The sequence below is a fragment of the Gadus morhua genome, chromosome 2 (genome assembly GCF_902167405.1).
Source record: "Gadus morhua chromosome 2, gadMor3.0, whole genome shotgun sequence".
NCBI classification, from domain to species: Eukaryota; Metazoa; Chordata; class Actinopteri; order Gadiformes; family Gadidae; genus Gadus; species Gadus morhua.
The window spans coordinates 9586151-9610197 of NC_044049.1; the positions used below are offsets into that span (position 1 = coordinate 9586151).

At 49.9% G+C, this 24047-nt stretch overlaps 1 protein-coding gene across 7 annotated transcripts in view; it reads left to right on the forward strand.

Annotated features, from left to right (window-relative positions):
• The window catches only part of gpatch8 (G patch domain containing 8), a 29227-nt gene extending 5408 nt beyond the window's left edge, over positions 1-23819 (forward strand). The window contains exons 1-11 of one of the 7 annotated variants that reach the window (XM_030337955.1): positions 186-268; positions 2814-2891; positions 3752-3787; positions 6472-6490; positions 9405-9477; positions 13676-13717; positions 16154-16221; positions 16813-16899; positions 17408-17551; positions 17947-18077; positions 18320-23819. In XM_030337955.1, coding sequence (XP_030193815.1) covers positions 16195-16221; positions 16813-16899; positions 17408-17551; positions 17947-18077; positions 18320-22427 — 4497 coding nt within the window. In that variant the 5' untranslated portion in view covers positions 186-268; positions 2814-2891; positions 3752-3787; ... (2 more) ...; positions 13676-13717; positions 16154-16194 and the 3' untranslated portion in view covers positions 22428-23819. Of the gene's footprint in view, positions 1-125; positions 269-2813; positions 2892-3751; positions 3788-6471; positions 6491-9404; positions 9478-13675; positions 13718-16153; positions 16222-16812; positions 16900-17407; positions 17552-17946; positions 18078-18319 lie in introns of those variants that run through there. The other 6 variants (XM_030337961.1, XM_030337931.1, XM_030337939.1 and 3 more) reach the window with 6 other exon arrangements.
• Positions 23820-24047: the final 228 nt, after the last annotated feature.

Sequence of the window (24047 nt, forward strand, 5' to 3'; positions counted from 1 at the left end):
ATTTCATATAAGTTATGAACAATTGTTTAATTGCAAAATGAGAAAAGGGTTTTATGCTATTACAGATGTATGCAGCACAGGCAACGGTAGGCTGGTTCATACAAGATGAATAATGGTTGACGCAACAACACGCATCACCAGCAGAAAGCGTTTCTCGTGGTCGCCGTCCATGTAGACAGCAAGACGAGAGGCGGAGGAGCTGGTGTGCTGCTGCGTTTAGAAAATGGCTGACAGATTTTCTAGGTTTAACGAAGAGCGTGATTTCCAGGTAATATATTTAAAGCCAGTTAGCAAATGACGTGTGTGCGTTCATTACATGTATTGACATATAAAGACGAGAAAATGCCATTTAGTTGGGTTAATTGTAGTTAACACTGTTCAATTGCTCTCCGCACAGCACATAGCATTGCAAGCTAGTTAGCCAGCTAGTATTGCTAGTGGTAGAAGCTGCACCGAGTCTATTTTGAAGTTAGCCTTCTTTAGCCATCCCGACTCTGCAATAGCTTTTGTCTCATAGCACGGGGTTTAGCGTCAGATATGGCTCCTTGAAAGGTGTATTGTATTGCGTGTTGAATTCGGCGATAATCAAGTTCCCCATGTATCTGCTAGGACACCAGATGATCACTGTCAATTTGCTTGTTTGTGACCTTGGGAAGACTGGTTGTTTATGGACATTAGCTTGATGACGATAGCTAGCAAACAGCTAGCTTCTTGAATACACGATGACTAATGTTACAGTCGGACACCCTTTGCTATTTAGGCTGTCAACGATATTTAATGTTAAACTACGTTGGCACTGATGGGTCCCTGTTTAAGTAATTGGATGTGTCCAGTACTGCTACAAAACTCAATATAAACATTTAAATTTGGTTTTGGTTGTTGCAGCATTTGTCGCTGCCTTAACCTGGCTCTATATAGAAGGCAGGTCAGTGTGCAATATAAATTGTTATTAAAAGACGACCGACTGAGACATACGATTTATGGAGGTATATTGAATCCAACATGTACACTGCATGGATGCAATGGGGTAGTTCATAATTTTTGTATACTAAAGTAAATGTAAACAAGGGCTGCTGTCATTTCAACTACAACATACGTTATATATATTTGGAAAATAGTTTATTCAGTGTTGCACCTTTTCAACTCCAGCAGTTTCTGTCGCTAGATCAATGTCGATGGGGAGATAGAAACCTTATTCACTGGACTACACCTTTTGATTGTTTATGTTGACGAATTTTCTGTTCTTGCTGGCTTGTCACCTGTTAGCCCACACACACACACGCACGCACGTACACGAGCGCACACACACACTCGTATCTTTTGAAAGAAACATGTATTTGTTGATTTTCATTAGAGTACATGGCTAAGGGCCATGTTCATATTTACCACGTGATTTGTAAAACTTGTCAGCACAATTCCCAAAACATTTTACCTTTTTAATTCTCTTTTTAGTGGGATAGTATCCTTAACGTGCATAATTATACATTATAAAACAATATGTCACAATGTATTTAGAATCTATTGCATGAATGCGAGCATGTCTTGTAAAATCGTTCATATATTCCCTACAGTAGACTAGATAGATCATTATCTTAATAAGTCTAACCTAGGGAACACAATGTTTGAAAGATGTCAGGAAGTTCTATTACAGCGGCAAGCTTGCTTATTTTATAGTTCCATTTGTTGTCCGAAGCTTTCAATGCTGGCTGTTTGAGGACAGAGAAATTTGGATCGCAAATTCTCGTTCACCATTAACCTACCATTTTTGCATATCAACAATGTGTGTTTGTGTGCGTATTTGTAACTGAAATAAGAAAGATGGAGAGTCTGCTTGCTAGGTTACTGAGATGTTATTTTGGTTGGCAATGGGGTTGTGCTGATAAGCCTGTAAGTAGTCGATACAGAACGTTATTGGGTAAGCGAAGAGGAAGCCATTGACTTATTTTTTTATTCATAAATGAGTTCTCGACTCCCCAGCCCCACCCCAGTTTCACCAGATTGTGTCCTCTACTCATGCTGATGCAGAACCCCGGTAGTTCAGAGGGATTGAACCATAGGGGTTTGTTTTCTTTAAGCTTAGTTTCTATGCATGTAGGCCTGTGTTTATTACAGAAATGTATGTCGTCAACACATCTCCCTAAACATAGGGAAGTTTAGTCTGCTGTCCATGGATTAGGCTTAAACAACTGCAACCACCAACTGCCACACTTCACAGACGATGGGTTGGCTATCACAAATAGCTTATTAGAAAAACATGGAAGCTTAAGAGGGAATGTTATATAGGCTTAATATGGAGGGGGGTTATTGCACTTCTTGGTGTTTCCCACGTAACCAATCAAGGGGAAGCAATAGGGTAGTAGTAGGCTATATTGAATTTAACTATTTGGTATTTAAATAGCCGAAGCAACAACTGCTGACGGTGTTCTTTGTCTATTCTCTGCTATTCTTGAGAGAGCTTGTTCTTGTCCTAAGTTTTAGAAACACACAGACAAACTATTTAAATGGATTGCAGTATGGCTATTGGCTATTGCTCATTCTGGTATACCCAGGTCACGACTTGCATATTTAAACTGTTTATCTTCAAACTCTGCTGTGCTCTGAAATCCGAGCATAAACAGTTATACCATTACCACGGCATGAACTGAAATTGATAAACACACCTTTCCAATTAACTTTTTTGAATGCAGTTGTTGCCGAAATTCATCAAACTTATAACACTGAATCTGTTCTCCTGCAGCAGATTTTGTGGGTTGAATTTGTGTAAGTCGCCCACAGAGAGATTTTAATAATACCTAATCCTGTGTCCATTTTAGGGTGGAAATAGCTTTGACCAATATGAGGAGGGCCAGTTGGAGCTGGAGCAGGCGTCCCTGGACAAGCCCATCGAATCGGTAAGAGTGCATCCATCACACCCGCACCATTGGAGCAGCTGTGAGAGTGGAGTGGATGATAGGTCCAGGGAGATTTAAAAGAGCCGCACACACTACTGTCCATTCATCCTGTCTTACGTAGATGCAACCAGTGTCGTATCCAATACACTAACACCTAAATCGTGGAAAACCCACTTGTTCACATGTCCATTTACCACCTTATAGACCCCCACCCATACTACCAGCCCCAGGTCTTTTGTCTGTTCCATTTCATGAAATTATCATTTATTCTGATTTCGTTTTTAACTTCCAAATCTTGTTTTTGTAAATGTGTAGTAGTCTCCCATAAGTCATTGTTAGTCATCCCAGTAAGATATAGATCACTAAAAAAGTAAGGAGTGGTTAAAGCACTGTTATTAAAGATGAGTTGATTATTTTTAATCCATTTGAAAGTATTGGTACTTTAATGGATTTTGACTGAAATTATCTAGGGCTGTTTGAGGTTGTGAGCATCTGCTCATTTTGCACAGTTCCACCAAAGTTGGGGTTGTCACACGATTAAGAGCTAAACTCAAGATGAAATAATTTACTGTCGTTTTTTCAGTCTAAAATTTGATTCGGGAAAGGGCGAGGCCAGTGCTTAATCCACTCCTTTTGAGCACAACAGAGAGTGAATGTGTAATGATGTGACTGGCTGCATTGTGTTTGTGTGTGTGTGTGTGTGTGTGTGTGTGTGTGTGTGTGTGTTTGTGTGTGTGCGAGTGTATGCTGCTTGAATCGATGCGTGTGTGGTGTGTGGTGTTGTACTTATTGTTGGTGTACTTGTAGGACAGTTATCTTATTGTACACAACTTGGGGTGTTCGACATTTCTCTCCTGCAGCGAATTGGCCCCTATTAGCTAAGCAGCAATGACCCGGTTTGTATTTGCACGCTCTGCTTTCCTACTCATATCTTTAGGGTCCTCGTAACGCTTCTCCTTCTGTCTCTTCTCTCTTACTTTATCTTTCTCTCACTCCTGTCACATTCTTTATCTGCTCTCACTACTCTCTCACTCTGTATATTTGCCTCTGTCCCTCTCTCTCTCTTTCTCTCTTTCTCTGTCGCTCCCTCCCTACTACACAGTGAATCGGTGTACAGTACCCTCTGTCATTCTGTGCTGGCATGGTGCTTGTGCAACTGGGACTGCATTTTTGCTGAAGAGGCACATAGATAATAGCGCAGGCAGCCCGGTTTACTTCTTCTTTACCTTCTCTGTCTCTGTCTATCTATCTCGCTCTCACTCTCCAGTCTCTCCCACTCTTGCGCTCCAGTCTCACTCTCGCTCTCCAGTCTCGCCCTCTCTTGTCCCGCTCTCTCTACCTCTCGCTCTCCAGTCTCGTCTCTCCAGTCTCGCTCTCTATCCCTTTGTCTCACCTCCTCTTATCTCTATGAAGCATTCTGGTGAGCAGGCACTCTACGTGGTGCATTTCCCCTCTCCCCCACATTGTGGCTAGATTCGTGACCTCATCTATATCATCACATATACCCATTATGTCCATTTTACATTGGAATTGGATTGAAACACTGGATCATGGGTTGGACCCTTGTCTGTGTTGTGTTGTCCCGATGTCTATAAGCATCAGCTGAAGATGGCTTGGGAGGCCTCTAGGCAACAACCAGCCTTTAAATGTCCAATATAGAGCACCTACTCTGTAACGACTGACTCAGGCTGCAATTTGCATTTCCTTCTCCCATCTCATTTGTTTGCTTTAAGAAACCAAATTTGACCCAACCAAGATCTTAACTTCTTAGCCGGGAAGTACTAGGGCAGACTTTCAGCCCAGATAGCGATCTCAAGGAAACATATTTTCACACAGCACACCCCCCACCCCCGCTGTGCGTGGAATGCAGACAAAGTGTAGCCCAGAGGTAGCCTGCTCACCATGCTTGTAGTCGCCAGTCAAGTCTGTTGCTCCTGCGCTATTGTTTATGGAGGGGTGCTGAGCGCTGAGCCGCAGCCACAACGCGGCTCCCGACACTGGGGTCCTACAGGACCGTCACTCAGTCACTCTCCACCAGCACTCAATGTTTTAACCCTTCTCCGATGGTGCTCACAACACACACGCGCCCCTCGCCAGGGCGAGGTGCGACGGGGATTTCAAATCAAGGGAACAACTCTTATTTCCTGGTAGCTGTATGGTCATGATGGGTGTTGTGAGCATAAAGCCACGAGGAACAAGAGTCAATTCAAGAAAAACGGCTCTCAATGCGACAGCTGTTGGATCCCAACAGTTGTTGACCGATCGGAACACGGGGAGCTGTCGCTGAGTGCGTCGGCCCAGCTTCTCAGAGCTCCTCCCATGCCTCTCAACTGTGTGTGATCTTGTAGGCAGATAGAGGTCTGTGGTACATTATTGGGATATCTGTTTTCTCTCTCTGTCGTCTCTCTTCTCCCCTTTGGTCCTCTCTGCTCTTTTTACCCTCTAACAACTTCTTTATTTTAATTTTTATGCATTGCATGTGTTAATTGCGTAGCATTTAAGCACCGTTTTTTTATTCCACTCACCACTCTTATCGGGACTACTCTCCTCTGCCTCTGAGATCCAATCCCATCCACCCCAACCTCCTCCAGCCCCCTTGTCCCCCACCTTTCTCCCCGCAATCTCTTCCCAACCTTCCAAACCCTGTTTCACAATGATATGCAAAGGGGAGACACACACACACACACACACACACACACACACACACACACACACACACACACACACACCCCCCCCCCCTTTTCGTAGCATAATCTTTAGTGATGTATTTTGCAATACATTCATGCATATTGTGTGTTTGATGACAAATGATTGAAACCACCAGCACCATTTTTCCAACTGAACTTTCCTCATTCAACCAATCAGTGTTATTTACTTCACGATCAATTACCAGGTAAGTACCAGAGTTTCCTGCCTACCAGCTGTCGATACGTTTAATGGCATCACATATTAACTTGTTCAGACAACCACGTATCGTTCACATGGTGTGGCCCATGCTGTTTCTGTGAGGGTGTGGTGGTTTCGAACAATTGTTTCCATTCAGTCACACATTTTTAACACAACAGGAATGCACATAATTGCCCAAAAGAACAAAGCAGAGTTGTGCATAAGTCAGTCAGAAATGTTATCCAAATGATCCATATAATGAAATGCAAACAAATACACATGCATGCATGCATACAAACCAAAGCATCACATTGCTGACTTCTCGGAGCGGTGACACGGTTGCCTCCTCTGCATATCTGTCCCACCCCCCACCCCTTCCCCACACATCCCTTTACTGTACCCCAAGCATTGCGCCAACGGTGGTTCAATGTACTCACCACCCCTCTCCTATCTCTACATCACTTGTGTTTGGGTAACACTTTTATTTTTTACCTGTATTAACTGTCAATTGGTGGATTTTTATTGACATGCCTCCCCGCTTTTATTTTCTGTTTTTGTATACAGTATTATGTTTGTTTAAAGGCAGAGACAGATTTGCATTTGAGAATTAAAGAATCTAGCATCTACCAGTAATTGCAGTTGAAAGCGTTTGGCCGGTCTCTTACGTTTTCACGTGTGACTGTTCTTTTGACAGCCCAGTATTTTAAAGCCAGGTTCGTATGGAAATGCCTTCACTCCACTTGCACTGCTGTTGGACTCGCCGTTGTTGCTTTCATTTTTGTCCGTCTATATTCTTTTAGTGCACCCACCCTTCTTTTCAGCACACACAGCCCACGCTGCATCTCCGCCTACAGGATTCACTAAGCCCACTTTGCTTTAATCGACTCATCAATAGTTTAACACTGGTGCTTTACCTGAGAGTTACCTCCCAACCACCATTAACCATATATTGTGAAGCCTATTTGACAGCTATAGCCTTGGTAGGGCATTGCATCCAATTGTCGGTCGTGCTTTTGCTTCCGTTATTTGCTCCTGTCAGATTTAATGACCTGACTCGGTTTGGAAAATGTAGTTTAGGAAATAATTCTGCAAACTTGTTTATTGCTCCAAGAGGCTTCTTTCCCCAAGGAAAGTGTTGACGTATCAGGCTTTGCTGCACTGGAACACTGCAGTGCAGGACAGAGGCATGGTCGGTGTCAAAAGCAGGGAGAGATAAAGGGAAGATGGGGGTGGTGGGTGGAGGGGTGGAGCTCATTGCAGATTTTGCTGCAGTGAGCTCGGTAATATCATGCTATGTAGAACAGCATCGTGGGTGACGTAGTCCAGAAACGCTGCGCTACAGCAGATCTATAGCCTCTATTGACTATTTACTGTGCCGTGTTCACGTGCATCGGCTGAAGGTCAAAAATACATTGCACTCTCTCAAAGCCTCTTGCCCCTGTAGTTTGTATACAAGGGCCCGTTCTGAAACAGCTACCATGTCCCAAGTCTGCCTTCGTCTAAATGAGGCCCAGCAGAGATTCAGGTCTTATCTCATGTCAAAGCCTCAATAATGGGACGTCCCCTTGCTTCAGTTCCCAGGCCTGGATGTTTTCAGCCCTACGGAATGAGTTGAACAGGGAGGTAAAACAAACTTGGAGGGAGGCAGGAAATGATAAGATGAGGTCTTTCCCCATGAGGTGACCATCGGATAACTGCAGAGAGAAGAGTCATTCGCTCAACCAATTGTTTAGGGGAGAAGACAAGTTGAACCTACTGGCGGAGATGCATCACGCACTGTGTGTGTTTGTGTGTGTGCGTTGTGTCCGTGAGCACCACCCATTTCACTTGCACTAACCCCATACTTGGCCATAGCTTATCTGCGCTATCCTAGAATCCCTCCCCGACCCCTCTTCCTCATCTACTACCACCACGACTCGGCCTGCTCTCTCCCGCCCCTCAGCCCCCTTCTGTCAACAGCTCTGTTGTCCTAACACCTCCTCGCCTGAGCCCACCTGAGATTAACACAGTGGAAGTTCTGTTGCCCCATCTCCCCTCATACGGTCCACTCTCAGTACGCTACTAAACCCGACGTCACCTTTTTGTTAAAAAATGCTTTAACAAAAAGTCGCATGCAGGTTTTGTGTGGTTTCTCAACCCCTTCACCTTTTTTGTTTTGTCTGTGAAACTTGATGTCCACTCTGTGATTTCTTTATAATTATCATTTTTTTTGTTGTTTTTGGTTGGTTTGTATGTTTTTTTTTACTTTATCTCTTTTAGATTGCAGCACTCTGGTGAATGTTAGACAAGCTTGTGTTAGCTATAATCAACCCCACTGCTTATTAAGAAAACATGATTGATCTGTCTGTTTTTTTAATTTGTGCTTGAAGATGTTCTGTAGTGTGTAGTGGTGGGACGGTGTTGCATTTCACCTTAAATGTTTAAGTTTTATCGCTGACCCCTACCAGTGAGATAAGTCTTAAGTCTTTATGCACAAAGTACTATTTCAGAGAAGTCCTTTTTGGGTGTGCTCTTGCATCTCTTTCAATCAATTTGACAATGGGCTATCAGTTCGGACCTACCTGCCCAAATGTGACATGGCTCATTCAGGTTGTAAGAAAGGATGCATTGGTATAAGTCCCAATGAGAACCTAATGAGCCAACAGCATTACTGGGCCTGCCAAATGCCATCCGACATACAAATTCTGTAACCTGATTGTATGCTTCCAGCTTGCATGACTCCAATTACAACGGTTAAAATACATAATGCAAGAGGTGTCAAAGAACACACGCAACGGGATGCCCTGTAGTAGCTATAGTGCTACCTCCACACAATGTCCTCCTCTCTACCTGCACACATACATGCCCCTTTTTATGATACTTGGTCACTGTCTCAACCTGGGCCTTGTAATGGTAATCCAAGGCCCCGTCTCCTCCTCTCCCGCTATCTCTCCCTCTCTTTCTCTCTCGCTCTTTTTTTGCTGTACAGCTGTGTTTGTTCCATGGTGTTCCTCCTGTTTTGTCATGGTTATAGAATCACAGCAAGCTTGGAGTCTCAGGCCCACGTTCCTTTCAATGCAAGATTTCCATACCGTGTTGTCATGTGTTTCTATGTGTACTAAGCTCTCGCTCTGTACCGGGTGATATATGTCTGCGTGTGCTACATATATTGCCCCTTTTCTCCTTCCTTCTTACGTAATCTTAGTTGATTTGACTTGTCCGTCTAAAGACTAACAATTAACACGCTAAAAGCCTGCCGTATGTTAGCCTTAACAAGAAGGGGGTTTTGACTGCATTCTGCACCGGGTGGGTATGTTTCCCTGCTCCTTATTGTCTACACACGGATGCTAGCGTGTACTGGCTAGGCTACACATAGCCCACAGTAGTTCATTGTAGTGGAGAAGCCCATACCTCCTCCAATTCCCCCCCACTCACAACCCCTGTGTGCTGAAAGTCACTGACGTTACACGCTGTAGGTGATGTGAATGATGACAATGGTGGTGGCTGTGCTGATAAAACGTTTTGTGAGATTTGTGTTTTTCGTTTCTTTTCTGTTTTTATTTTTGTGTTGTACCTGTCACACCGGGAGAAAGCTTCTCTTATTTTTGGAATATTTTTGGTCTTTCTCTCCTCTGTTCTCTCTTCTAGGATAACATCGGACATCGGCTGCTTGAGAAACATGGCTGGAAGTCGGGGCAAGGCCTGGGAAAAACCATGCAGGGTAAGGATATTCTCCAGTCCACCACACACACACCTCTCTCTCTCTCTCTCCTCTCAGCTCTCTCCTCTGTAGTGTGCTCTGGCAACGCTGGGTCACAGCTCCTCCAACTTGTCCTTTTCCCTCTCCTCCATTCTCCTGAAGGCTTTCTCGTTTTGTTATTTTTCTTCTTTCATTCGTTTTGTATCTGCTTCTTTATTTTCATTGTCTTTTTGTATCAACATCCTTTTAATCTGTCAAGCACCTCTCTTGTCTGTGACTGGGTTAAAACAAGATGTTCTTCCTCATTAAACAGTCCTGGGGTTCTCAAGTTCCTCAATCGCATCTCCCTTGTATTGCTGTTACCCACTGTATCTGGCTTATTGCAGTGGTACTGCAGTGGTACCGGAGCAGAAACGGGCTTATATGCGGTTCATATTACTGCAATGGGATGCATTCCGCCGAAGGCCAGAGTCTGCAAAGTTGGCATCTTGGTTTTATATATTTATTTACCTGTTTTTTTTAAAAGATAATTAAATCGAGTTATGTTTTGTCATTCGGCTGATGTTGAAATAATGCAGGATTAATGATAAAATAGGTACAGAATAGTGTTTTCCTGCACACCATACGGATACAATAACCAGCTACCTGGTAGACGATGCTGTCTAACTTGACATGAGGCAGTTTTTTATTACATTGGGATGGCGTTGGTGTTCACTGTGCCATTAGTCATGGAAATGATCAACTGACGTGATCAGCTTAAATCCCCTGTGCTAATGGCTTTTCTAATTTCCTGCGTTGGTTTGCAGAATGGGGTGACGAGAAGAAGCAGAATATCTGGTTATATTGCACTTAACGAGGCCGGTAAAGAGAGACTTCCTGGTAGCGCTATATAGAGCCATATACTGTACTTCCTGTTCCTTATATATGGGTTTGCCTGAGCGATCAGACCTTTTTAGATTGTACTGGTTTAATCATGTTTTTCCATGGCTATCACTGGAGGGATCTTGTTTATTTCCATGGGTCTGTTTTTAACATTCAAGGGGTTAGTAGTTTCATTGGTCATTTGTCTCCCTGACTCAACAGGATGTCATCTACAGAGGTTCTCCATCCATGGCCTTATACTCCAAGACACAGCATACACCTACACGTTATCGCATCACACCTCATTTTCACATTGGACCTCCGATGTTGAACACAACCGTCACTCATCCCGCCACACTTTTATTGAATTCCAACCGAAGCACCCCCTCCATCTGCATCTCCCCCCCCCCCCCCCCCCCCCCCCGGCTTGCATAGTAACACTCCGTCCAAACACATTTGAGATAGCCGCCGGACACACAGAGCGGACGCCGAGGGCTTATATTCCACCCAGCAGAACTCGCATCCTGCAAGAGTTCGCCTCGCGTTCGGTAACTTCCCCAAATTCGGGAAGGTTTCCCTTGTAAAATGTAACGGCCGCTCGCAAGGCGGCGACACAATGACAGCAGTGTTGACAGATTTGCGTAGTGTACCGACCGCGGTTTTCTGTTTGCGTTTGGTTCCCCGTGCATGCGCCACATCCTCATAGTTGTGTGTCTCCCTTACTGATCCTCATTCCATTCCGTTGACCTCTCCCCGCTCAATTGAACCCTCACACTGTCTGCAGTGCTTTGCATAATGTCATACATACTGCCTACAGTTGAACGAGGCCAACACCATTGTTTTGATATTGCATACACCCATTGACATTGATGTCTGCGCATATGGGTATGCACACAGCAGTGATCCGAAAGATAGGATGGCACACTGCCACACCAGGCTGTGTCCTGTTGTTGATTCCTCACTCTGTTTTAGTCCTCCTTGGACATATATGGCTTTCAATCCCGCTCGTTCCCACAGATTTAAAGCACGTCGGCCAGGCAACAGAACACAAGAGGAGACCGCATCATTCTGGGCAGGATGACAACATTATAGCAGGCGACGGCTTCACCGCTTTGCCTGTATGGTTTCTCAGGTGGCTTGTTTTCAACTGGCTTTGAAATGGCTGAACAGCGAGCTGGAATCTGTTGAGGATCTGCGTGTAGGCGGGAGCATGTTGCCAGGGCTGCGTGCGTGCGTGTGTGTGTGTGTGCTTTCCTGCGACTTTGCCACCGGCGTGTCCGCGTTGTGGTGTTATATAAGCTGCCTTACGTGGGTAGGAGAGTCATTGTCTTTGTCCAGTTGTGTAAGAGTTTCAAGGGTGCCGTGTTTTGAGACCAATAACCCACCAACGCTGCACAGCACCACTGCATGGCAGGCTCTCAGTTTTGGTTATGTACTAGGACAGGATGTCCTCCCTGCTGCCTTATCGCAACGACTATCATAATGACCTGCCTCTCATTCCTCTCCTTCCTCTCATAAGCAAAGGTTTTCCGATCTTTCTGAAGTCATAGCAATGTGTCCCCAATTTTAAGTTTCCAATGTATTGACTTTGTTCTTATCCTTCTTTTTTTTGTTCTTTTTGCCCCTTTTAGGTAAGGTTTGTTGGACTCCCTCTGTATGTCTGTGTGTGTGTGTGTGTGTACGTGCGCGCGTGTGTATGTGTGTATGTGTTTCTCTCCCCCATCCCCCCCCCCCCACTCCCCAAACCCCCCCCACACCTCACTTTGCAATTAACCTCAATGGAATAACACTCCCTCTACAGTGAACTGTAGGCTAATGGCCTTTCTCAGCTTCCATTCTATTGCTTCATAAATCACTAAACTCTCGTGTCAATCTGCTCAGGTGTACACAGTGCTTGATTTTTGAACAAAGACCAAAACAAAAATCCACTTTGAAATCAAGGTAGCTTCAGGGTGCCATGATTTGACGAGGTCCTGTAGAATCACCCGCTCCGGCTAGTCCATGTGTTGTATTTTTCTCTGAGTGTCTGTGGCTGCTCTCTGGGATTCTGATTGGCTGTAACCACGGCTCAGACTTTGAATGGCTTGCAGAGTAGATCAGCCCCCCCATCCCCGCCCCCCTCCTTTGCCTGATGCCTGTATCTACTTCCAAACCTGTGTGCGTGTATTATGTGTTTTGATTGTAACATGGGCCTGAGGTGTGTGTGTGTGTGTGTGTGTGTGTGTGTGAGTGTGTGACTGACCGAGCCATACAGTCAACTTACAGGGTAAACCTCACACCACCCCCTCTGCACCCAAAACCGTCTCTGTCCCCTATGGTTACACATGTCCATCCTCTCCCAGTTCTTTCGCCCGTCCCGCACAGCATGCTTTCCCCAGAGGTGCACTCCTGCCTGCCTCAAACCCCCCCCCCCCCCCCCCTCAACCCCTCCTACCCCTATCTGCTGCTTTGAGCAGTGTTGGAGCCAGTTAACGCACTGTAGCCTAATTTCACCAGATAGTCGAATATATCTCCTCTGACAGCCGCAAAAATAAACACATTTAAATGGTCATTCTGTCCGTCCTAGCGTGGTGTGGCATTGTGATGCCTAGAAAGTCCTAAGCACTGCTCAAAGCTCAGCTGCCCACCTTTCCCTCAGGTGCATACCACGCACATGCACCAGCTCCCCCACATTGAGGACATGAAAGGAGGTACGGTAGATTTGCCAAACTGGGGCCGGCCAGCGTCTGAGAGGCAAAATGTCCCACAGGGGGAGAGAATGGTTGTGTCTAGCGGCATCCATTGATGCGTTCCAAGCAATGGATGGCATGTTGACGTTAAAAAAAGCATGACTCCTTGTTCAACGCAGACGGCGGGGGACGATTTAAACAAACGGCACCTCAGCATGTCCATCTTTGGAGACTGTTGTGCTCCACGCTGGTCATGTGCAGTCCCGTCTCTTGGTTAAATGACTCCCCTCACCAATGCACGGCGCCGAAACGGAGGAGCTGATTACCTCATGGTTTCCCCATCGAACCCAGTCACTGGCTCACAGTCATTGGGCTGAGATGAACCCGCACAGTATTCAGGGGGAATTGGGCAAGATGAAGCCCAGATAGGACAATGGGGGCAGGGACGGCTGGTCTGGACAAAGTGGTGAGAGGAGAACCCTGTAGGAACCTAGGCCCAGAGAGGGAAGGGGGGACAGGGAAAGGATGGATGAGGAGGAGGAGGAGGAGGAGGAGGAGAGGGACAAATAGGCCTCCAACTCTCCTCCCCCTCTCTATATTCTAATCCCCACATCTCCCTCAACCCCGACCCCACCTACTCTATGTGCCTCAATCTTCCTGCTTAACCAATTGGTGTTTCTTTTTTACAGCTATTTGATCCTGCCCATGTTGTGCTGATGGTAAACTTAGTGGTAAATGTTATTTTATCCCCCAATTGAATTTGTTTTGATTTTTTGATTCTTTTAAGTTTCTCCCATTTCTGTTTTTTGTTTTTGTTTTTTTCCCTGTCATCAGAGCACCAATGCTACATAGGCTTTCAATTATCTCTCTCTTTCTCTCTTTGTATTAGTGGTCATTCTGCTGCTTGTATGTAAAAACATATACATTACCCCTTTTAAGAGCATTGTCCTTGTCGTTTGTTCTCAGTTCTTCTTTTCTCTCCTACGTTGTGATTTACACCCCGTGATCCTCTTTAGATGCACTCTTTTTGTCTGGTCTCTTTCTTTTTCCACTGGAATGGGTAATGCCGAAAGTATTTGTCACTGTGGTTTTCTCCTTATTTGTGTTTTCTGTTCCGTTCCGTTGACGAAAGATGGTGATAGTTTGGGATGAGCGTAATGGTGCAGGGCTCATCCTGGTCCTGAAGCTTGGCCCGTGACTCCTCCCACTCCCCCGTGCCACCTGTTAAAAGGGGCACCGTTGAAGCTCGCTACTGCAGTGGTCTGACTGCGGGATGGCCTGCCGGCTCAAACATGAATTAATTACTCACACACGTCACACACACCACAACGCTGCCAGGTGATCAGAAGTATCTACAAATAGTCATGAGGCTACCACCTAAACATACGCGCCTTTCTCAGTCTTTTCGGTGGAGTTAATGAGTCAATTTAACTTTTCGTCGGTTAACTTTTACTATTTGCTTAGTTAAAATGCTATCTCGCGGCCAGACACTGCGCTGGGAATGGGAGTCCTGACAGGCAGCTCTATAATATGATATGCCGGAAAAAAAATATTATGCCATTGGGTTGTGAATGTTACACTAAGTATACTGCAAAATCGAGTTTTGTATGGGGCAAAGAGGAGACATTTTTATTATGATGTATAAATATCTATAAAAAACAGGCAAGTCCCTGATACTACCTGAACAATAATAGTTTTAATGAAAATAGACCCTTAAGTCTTAATCTCAGTGGACAATGATATGATCAACATAAGGCGTAACAGCACTGTCCATACTATTTAAGATTATTTCAATGATTGAAAACTCAGTGCCGTAGCTCTGTGTAATATTGTACATGCCCAATGGTATAATTGGACCCAAGTTTGACTTTTAGTAGGATAAATGAACGTCTCAAGTCGGAGAAAAAGAAAAAACTGAAACCAAACGAACAATTGAAATCTGATAATTAAATCGAATATCTGTCTAGCATTAGCTGCAGCAGACTAGCCTAAACTATTTATGCAGCCTTAGTTTTAAGAGTCCCATGTCTGTCTGTCTTGTCCTTGTGCCTCTCTCCAGGTAAGTATCCCCATCCCTTGCACTGTCACCATGGCGATTCCTGGCCTGTGACGTCACTCTGCTGTAGTCCAGTGCTTGTGTCCCTTTTTTTACTCTTCTTCTTCTCTCGTTCTGCTTTGTTTGGCTGATTATGAGTGGATTAAGCAATTCTGTGTCAATCTCGAAAGTAGTTTGGATTTTTCTTTCAAATCCATTTATTTTGTGTTTTTTTTTTTATTTTAATTTTTTTTTCCAAACAGTTTAATTTCCTTCTGATCTAGCTCTTTTCACAGCTTACGTGACATAGCTCGACTAGATGAGGACGGAGGGTAGCCAGGGTTTCCAACAACTGCCAAGACCCTGTGTTGAGGACAGCAGGAAAAGGACAGTTGGTCCGCTTAGAGGAGGCAGTAAATGGGGCCAAAAGAATAGTCGGGATGGCAGCAAGGGGGGAGGTTGTGTTTTCTTAGCTGTTGTCGCAGTGGTGTTTTAGCAAGCTGCAGCACAAGGCGGCATCAGCACTCACCTACCCTCCCTCCTCCCCCACCTTCCTCTCTCCCTCAGGCTGTATTGCCCTTGATAGAATCTGCGTTCCGGTTTAACAGGACTGCAGCATGGAGGGGAGAGTACTTAAGCAGCCTAAACAACGCCATATTGTAGAAGATTTAAAAAATAGCTTGACGTACACACTTTTCACTACCAGGCGTACTCAATACTATTTGTCTGCGTTCCCACTTGTTAAGTCCCTCGCGGCCTTGATATCGTACTAGAGTAGCTACCAATTTGACCCTATATTGATTGAAAACAAGAAAAGAAAAAGAAAAAACTGCTATTGAGATGAAATAGCACAGCAAAGGATTGCTTATCCCCGCTCACCTTGGGGGGCCGCAGTAAGCTGTGAGAATGGCTGGTATTTGGTTCACTGTAGCTTTTCTGGTCTCTTTGCACTTCAAGGCAAAATCCTCTAACTCCCCCCCCCCCCCCCCCCCCCGTCCTACCTCCCTCTCCCCCCCACCCACCCACCCCCAACGCCCTATGCTCTTAAGCAGGCTGTCTCCGAAACCACTCCCGCTCGTCCCGGGATCACAAGCTTACCCTGTCCTCTCTCTGTTTGCCCCCTCCCCCGCAGGACGCACTGACCCTGTGCCCATCACCCTCAAACAAGATGTCATGGGGATGGGACGCATGGAGATGGAGGTGGGTCATGGGGGTGGCTGTTATGTCTACGTTTATGTCTAGGGCAGAAGTCGCCAGGAAATATGACCTGTGTAAAGGTGGCGGCAAATGAGTTATTAGGGCGGAACATGCCATCTTATTAAAAACTATATCATGAAATTGGTAAAAGATTAGCAGTAAAATGGGGCTTTTTACACTTTAATTTGTTAAATCCGAACAGTTATTTAATATACTTGATCTCTCTCAACACCATAAGTAGCTGCAGTTCGCAACATAAGGGGGTTAAGGGGATGGTAAGCTGTGCTCCAGCAGTCCAACTATGTTATAGCAGAACAAAGAAAAAAAGTGTATTTCTTCACTTTCCAGTCTGAACGGTGTTGACTTAATCTTTATAAAATCCTTAAAGTTTGCTACTGCTGGCTGAGTTAATGTTGGCTAATAACGGCCATACAGATCCCAGCCTACAGCAGCACGATTAGTCTAAACAGATATGAAGCGACAGAAAGCGAACGGTCCAGTTCGCCCAGATTTGAGCTCGTCTGCCAACAGACTTTAGATTGAGATGATTTTTTGAGGCGAGGGTAATGTAATGGCTTCCCCCTCTCTCCTCAGCTTGACTATGCAGAGGATGCCACGGAGAAGCGGAGAGTCCTTGAGGTGGAGAAGGAGGACACAGAGGAGCTCCGACAGAAGTACAAGGTGAGAGCCCTCCCCCCACTGTTCCCCTCATGCCTCGGCACAGCCCAAGGTGACCCCCTCTCTCTCTGCCGGCTGTTCTGCGGCCACGCGACCCGGCACAGTTAGTCACTGGTGCCCTTGCCACTGCATGAGCAAAACTGCAGGCTGTCGGTGACTCCTTGATCCATTCCACAACAGAGACTGCACACCTAGTAAGGTCCGGGTAAACCCTGTTCAACCTCAAGCTGTGGCTTGTACATTTAAATAACTCTCACAAAGAGACCATTATGAGAGGGAACATATGTCCTCTAAACCAAAAGTACACTCAATAATTTGATCTTATTGCGTACAAACCCACTTTTGTAAGTAATAAGATCAAATGTACTAATCCTAGATGAGAAACGAGTCAGTTGACAGTTATTGGCACTGCGTTCTACATTATGGAAACCATACGCTGTGTTGGTCCATTTGCTATGGTTAATTTCGCTGTATGCCAGGCTGACGTTACTTGTTGTCGACCGACCCACAGGACCAGGTGGAGAAGGAAAAAGCCATAGCCAAAGCTCTGGAGGAACTGAGAGCCAACTTCTACTGTGAACTGTGCGACAAGCAGTACACCAAACACCAGGAGTTTGACAACCACATCAACTCCTACGACCACGCTCACAAGCAGGTACGGGAGGTTTGACCCACCAGAAGGCAGGATAGTCTAGCCTAGTGGTTGGGGTGTCGGACTCCCAGACAAATGGTTCTGGGTTCTGTCCCTGATATCCACAGCCTATCTGGGATCCTTGAGCAAGATACCTAACTCCAGCCCCCGACCTTACATGACTTGTATCTGATGTTTCTCGAAGGGCTTTGAATAATAGCATCTGCTAAGCCCCTTGACAATTAATATCAAATGCAGCCTGTCCATTCTTCTAGACGGAAACTTGCATGGGATGGAGTCATAGATCAAAAAATACAAATTGAATAACAAGATTGTTCTTGTTTGTCAAGATACATTATTGGATTGGCTTTCTGCCTTAAAGATTATGTGAACTTTCTGTTCATTTTTTTTTAATACAGAGGCTTAAAGAGCTCAAACAGAGAGAGTTTGCACGGAATGTGTCCTCTCGCTCCCGGAAGGGAGGGAAGAAGCATGAGAAGATGCTGCGGAGGCTGCATGAGCTGGCTGAGCAGCGGAAACAACAGGACCGGTAAGAACCTGCGCCACTAGTGCCCCCTGCTGGACAACTACTCCCAAGACTGTAGTTATAGTTCTGCCTAGAAACAAAGGATCGCACAAGTTGTAGTCACCATTGTCTCTTTAAATGCCGATAGGAGTACGCTACTGTTTAGGGGTTGGAACAAATGTAGGAGGGAGAGGGCGCAGAATGAATAAACGGCAACGATGAGAAACGCAAACCTGTCCTCACACCCCCTGTGTTCTGTGTCCCAGCACCCCGGGAAGCGGCCCCATGTTCAAGCCCACCACGGTGGAGGTGGACGGCGAGTCGATGGAGGACGGCGACAGCCCGCCCGCCGAGACCCCGTTCGCCCCGGTCGAGTGCCCGCCCGTCGAGGCGGCGCCCCCCGCCCCGGCGGAGCCCAGTGCCCGGCAGGCCTCGCCCCAGCCCCCCGCCGCCGCCGCGCCCGCCGTCAGCTTCTCCCTGGGCAAGCGGAGCGCCTCCTCGCCCCCGTCGGCGGCCGCCGCCTCCAAGGTCAGCGTGTCCTTCTCCTTCGCCAAGAAGGCGCCCGTGAAGCTGGTCACCGCGGCGGTGGTGTTCTCGGACCACGGCGAGGAGGCGGCGGAGGACGAGGACGAGGACGGCGACAGCCAGCAGGGCGACAAGGCGGGCGCCCAGGAGGAGGCGGCGTCCACCAGCGGCACGGACAGCCCCAAGGGGGGGACAGGGGACGGGGGGGGAGGGGAGGGCGGGGGAGGGGGCGGCGCCAACGAGGGGCCGGAGGCGGCCGCGGCGGCGACGGGGCCGGAGGCGGCGACGGAGGAGGAGGCGTCGCAGCCGCAGGACGACGGCGCCGCCCTGGCAGCCACGCTGAACAAGCTGAAGATGATGATGAGGAGGGAGGAAGGCTACGCCGGCCAGGAGCCCCAGTACTACCACTACACGCCGCCCACCCACTGCCGCGTGAAGCCCCGCTTCCAGTTCCTGCTCTTCATGAGGGCCACGGACCAGTGTGAACTCAAGGCCGGGGACTACGAAGAGGGGGAGAAGGAGGAGGCGGCGGCAGAGGAGCAGGGGCCCGAGGAGAAGAAGAAGAAAAAGAAGAAGGAGACGGTGAAGGATAGTCCCGCCGGGCCGGTCACCGCAGAGTCCAACCCTGCAGGGTGCAAGCAGGAGAAGGAGCAGGACGCGGTGAACACCGCCACCAACCCAGAGCCGCCCCCTCCCTCACCCAAGGTGAAGGCGGAGGAGCTCGCAGCCGAGCCCGGCCGGCCCCCTCCCGTACCGGAGAAGGGGCCCAAGCAGGAGGCCGCCGACGCCCACTCGGGCCCGAAGATCCCCACCGGCCCCTTCTTCCCGGTGCTGAGCAAAGACGAGAGCACCACCCTGCAGTGGCCGTCGGAGCTGCTGGAGTTCACCAAGGCACTGCCCTCCCTGTCCTACAGCTGCAACCCGCTTTATTTTGACTTCAAGCTTTCCCGGAACAAAGGAGCGCGTGGTGGGAAAGCTGCGAAGTCCGCAAAACCATGCGAGGAGGCGGCGGTGAAGGGGGCCGAGGCGGCGCCCCCCACCGCCGACGGGGAGGCGACGCCGGCCCGCCCGGGGCCCAGCGCGGACAAGGAGCAACCCGCGGCGAAGGGGGACGACGGCGCGCGGGCGGAGGGTGACGAGCCGGCCACGGCGGTCGACGGCAGTGCCGCCGCCAAGAAGAAGAAGAAAAAGAAGAAGCACAAGAAATCCGGCAAGCATTCCAAACACAAGGAGAAGGGCACGGCGGAGGACGGGGCGGCGGAGGCCGACGTCGCCGGGCAGAAACCCAAGAAGAAGAAGAAACACAAACGGAAGAAGAGCCGCAACAAGGTGGAGGACAAGGAGGAGGACGCGGCGGCCAAGGACAAGGAGCCCAAGCCCAAAGCGGAGGACAAGGTGGTCGCCTCCTCTGTCCCCCCGCCGCTCGCCACAGCAGTCCCCGCCGGCCCCTCCGGGACGGAGCCCGGCAAGAGGAAGCGTCCCGCCAAGGAGGCCCCCGCGAAGCCGTCCGCAGCGGAGGAGGAGGACGGCTCCGGCAAGGCCCCCGACGCCAAGGCCGGCGGCCCCGAGGAGCACAACGGCACCAAGAGGCAGAAGACGGACCCCGCCGCCCCCCCGAGCACCTCGTGTGCGGCGGCGGCCCAGAAGAGCACGGGCCCCGGGCGGCCCCCCAGCAGCGAGAGCGAGGACGAGGGCGGCGCCAAGCGGCCCCGCCACCACCGCTCCAGCCCCCGGGAGCAGCGGCCCCACCGCAGCCAGGACTCGGGCCGCTCCCGCAGCCGCTCCTCCCGGCGGGACGGGGAGCGGCGGAGCGGAGGGGGCGGCGGCGGCGGGGGCCGGCGGCGCCCGCACGGCCAGGCGTCCCGCAGCCGCTCCTACTCCAGCAGCTCGGACCGCAGCTCGGCGGCCAGCAGCGGCTACAGCCACCGCAGCCGCAGCTACTCGGACAGCTACAGCGGCTACAGCACGGGCGGCCGCCGCCGCCGCCGCCGGCGCTCCAAGCGCTCGTCGGACTCGGAGTACGAGCGCCGCGGCGGCGGCGGCGGCCACCGGCGCTCCCGCCGGCGCCACTACTCCACCTCGTCCTCGGACGACTCGCGCTCGCGCTCCCGCAGCCACGGCGCCCGCCGGAAGAGGCGGGGCCGGCCGCGGGCCAAGCGCAGCAGCTCGCGCAGCTCCAGCAGCCGGAGCCGCAGCAGCAGCAGCAGCGCCCGCTCCTGGCGCCGCAGCTACAGCCGCAGCCGCAGCTCGGCCAGCCGCTCCTCGGGCTTCTCCGCCAAGGCCTCGCCGCGGCGCGGCGGGGCCCGGAGCCGCGCCCAGAGTGCCGAGCGCCGCCGCGACTTCAACCGCTCGCGCATCTACCGCTCGCAGTCGCCCCGCTCGGCGCGCGCGGCCGGCCGCAGCGGGCACGCGCCGTCGGCCTCGCAGGGCCCCCACCGCACGGGGCCGTCCCGGGACGCCGGGGACCAGAGGAACTCCCTCACGGCCCGGCAGCTCCTGGAGAAGGTGCAGTCCAAGAGGGGCGGCGACGACCCCCCCGCGGGGAGCAAGGCCGGCGGGAAGATCAAGGACCCCCCGCAGGGCTACTTCGGTCCCAAGCTGCCCCCCTCGGCAGGGGGCAAAGCCATGCTGCCCCTGTTCGGCAAGCTCCAGTCGGGGAAGAGGCCCGCCATCATCCCCCTCATCAGGCCCGGCGACGCCGACAAGCCGCCGGGGGCGAAGGCCCCGGAGGCCGAGAGAGAGGTCATACTGGTGGAGCCCATCAGGGAGTTCCCCCCTCCGCCCCCACCGCCCGCAGCCCCCGTAAAGAAGGCGGAGGTCCCCGTGAGCTCTGCGGTGGCGCCGGAGGAGACGCCGCGGCCCTGCGCCGACCCCCAGCTCCTCCTCGACGCCCAGCCCGCGTTCGAGCAGGAGGCCATCCCGCTGATGGCGCACTACCCGGGGGAGCCGGGCCAGGACATGCCCCAGGGCGCCATGCTGGAGCCGCTCCTGGCCGACATGCCGCCGCCGCAGCAGCAGCAGCACCCCCCGATGCAGCACGGCTACCCCTCCTACCCTCCCCCCAGCCTGGAGGACGAGTGCATGGACCCCGAGGAGGACGGCCTGGCCCCCCTGGAGAGCCAGCCCATCACCTTCACCCCCGAGGAGATGGAGAAGTACGGCAAGCTGCAGCAGGCGGCGCAGCAGCACATCCAGCAGCAGCTGATGGCCAAGCAGGTCAAGACGTTCCCCTCGGCGGCGGCCGCGGCGGCGGCGGCTGCGGCGGCGGCGGCGGCCAGCCTGCAGCCGCAGCCGCAGCAGATGCAGCAGATCCACATCCAGCAGCCGGCCGTGTCGATGGCCTCGGCCACCTCCATCACCACGGTGCAGCACGCCATACTGCAGCACCACGCCGCCGCCATGGGGCTCCACCCCGCGCACGCCCACCACGCCCACCACGCCCACCACGCTCACCCCGCCCACCCCCAGCTGGCCCAGGTGCACCACATCCCCCAGCACCACCTCACACCCATCTCCCTGTCCCACCTGGGCCACTCTCTGGGCCACTCCCTGCAGCACTCCCTGGGTCACACCCTGGGACACTCTCTGGGACACTCGATAGGGCACGGCCTGATCCCCGCCCACCACACCGCCTTCCTCTCCGGCCAGCCCATACACATCATCCCCGCCTCGGCGCTCCACCACACGCCCATGGCCCTGCACCACATGCCCCACGCCGCCCTCTACCCCACCCTCTTCGCCCCCCGGGCCTCGCAGGCCGCGGCAGCTGCCGCCCTCCAGCTCCACCCTCTACTCCACCCGATATTCTCAGGGCAGGACCTACAACACCCTCCAAACCACGGCTCGTGAGGAAAGAGGTGACGGTGGATTTTGGGTGGGGGAGATGAAATGTAGGTAACGCACCTGACGAGGGTGGGGGGGAGGGGGGGGGAAAGGAGGGATTGAGCTGAGAGGTCCGGGGTGGGGGGGACCCCCTCCGATGTGAGGGTGGCGGCCCACCGGCGGCTGGTGCTCGGTACAAACCACCACCTGGATCGAGGTGCACTGCGCAGCCAGACAGCGGTTTACGCATCGTTAAAAAGGGTCAAAATGAACACTATTACATGCTTCTGGCTGCAAAGATCATTTCTATTCACGGTAATGGCAACACTTTACCCGTTATGTTTTTACACTGGGTGCTCTAAACGTGGACTCTAGGGTATATTTGGACAAGCTTGTTTATTAATGTTGAAACATACGTGAAAGGAACCACTGGAGTATTTCGTTTTTTTTCCTCAAACCGTTAAAAGGATGATTGTCGTTTTACAATGCTGTTAACCATTTCCTACAGCCCAAAATAAGAGTGGCCCGCAATGGCTGAGGCGATTCAGCAGAATCATGTTGTAGGAAAAGATTGAGATCAGCACAAAGCGTAGGAAGACTGGGAAGATGCCGCTTCTGTAATGTACCCCGATGTCTCTAGCGAGCCGTGACTTAGCGTCTACTGGATATTGAGTTATGTTGCAGCAAGTCAACCTGGTTTATATATTGGGCCACCCGGAGGGGCTGTCTAGCTAAATAACAATTGCTAAAAGTTAAGTTGTAAATAAAATCGGTGTGTAATGTGAAAAAAAAAGAAAATCCCACCAATATGACGCCCGTAATAACTTTTATGCAGTGGTGCCCATGTTGGTCTGAGTTGTCACATGAATGAGTAATTGTTTTTCATTTTTTTTCTGAATTAATTGAGGAAATAACTTTTCTAGGTAGTCCCCCTACCACCCTGGTTGCTGGGAGATGAAGGTCCTTTTCCCAGGGCCAATAGGAGGCGATGGTGGTTGGGGAAGGGGCGGGGGGGGGGACACCTGACTTGCACTGACATCTGTACGTCAAGATGCTCCTTTTTGCATCATGTAACAATGATTGTAGTATACTGCAATAATTGTATTTTTCTTGTTTTTAAGTTATTTTCCAAAAATGCTCTTTAAAAGATAAAAAGGCTCAATTTAGCTTTTTGTGTAATTTTGTAAATACAATTGCTGCATTTAAAACATTAACATTCTAGGGAGTAGGAGCTACTATTGGAAAGGCAGGGTGATAAACAACATTGAAGAATGGACACATGCATGTGTAATTTATTGAGGTATTTTCCAAACTCTTTGCTAAGGCCGGCGATGTCGAAGGATACCGATTTGTAAAACAGTAGCGAGGTTTTGTTTTTTTAATCTTACGCTTGTGCAAATAAAATCTTTTTTGAGTTTCGTTGTTTGTATGTTTCTATAGTTTGCCAACCGCAAAACTTCATACAAAAAAGATCAAAACTAAAGCGTAAACAAGCAATAGCACAAGTGTGTCACAGGTAATTCTCCCAATTGAACGCACAAAGGGTTGATTTAAAACAAATCTCTAGGTGGCGCCAGAAAGCCAGGTTTCACATGGTATGAAGTAAAGTGGCAAGTTTTTTGTAGTCTAGTGGTGAGCTGCCTTTAG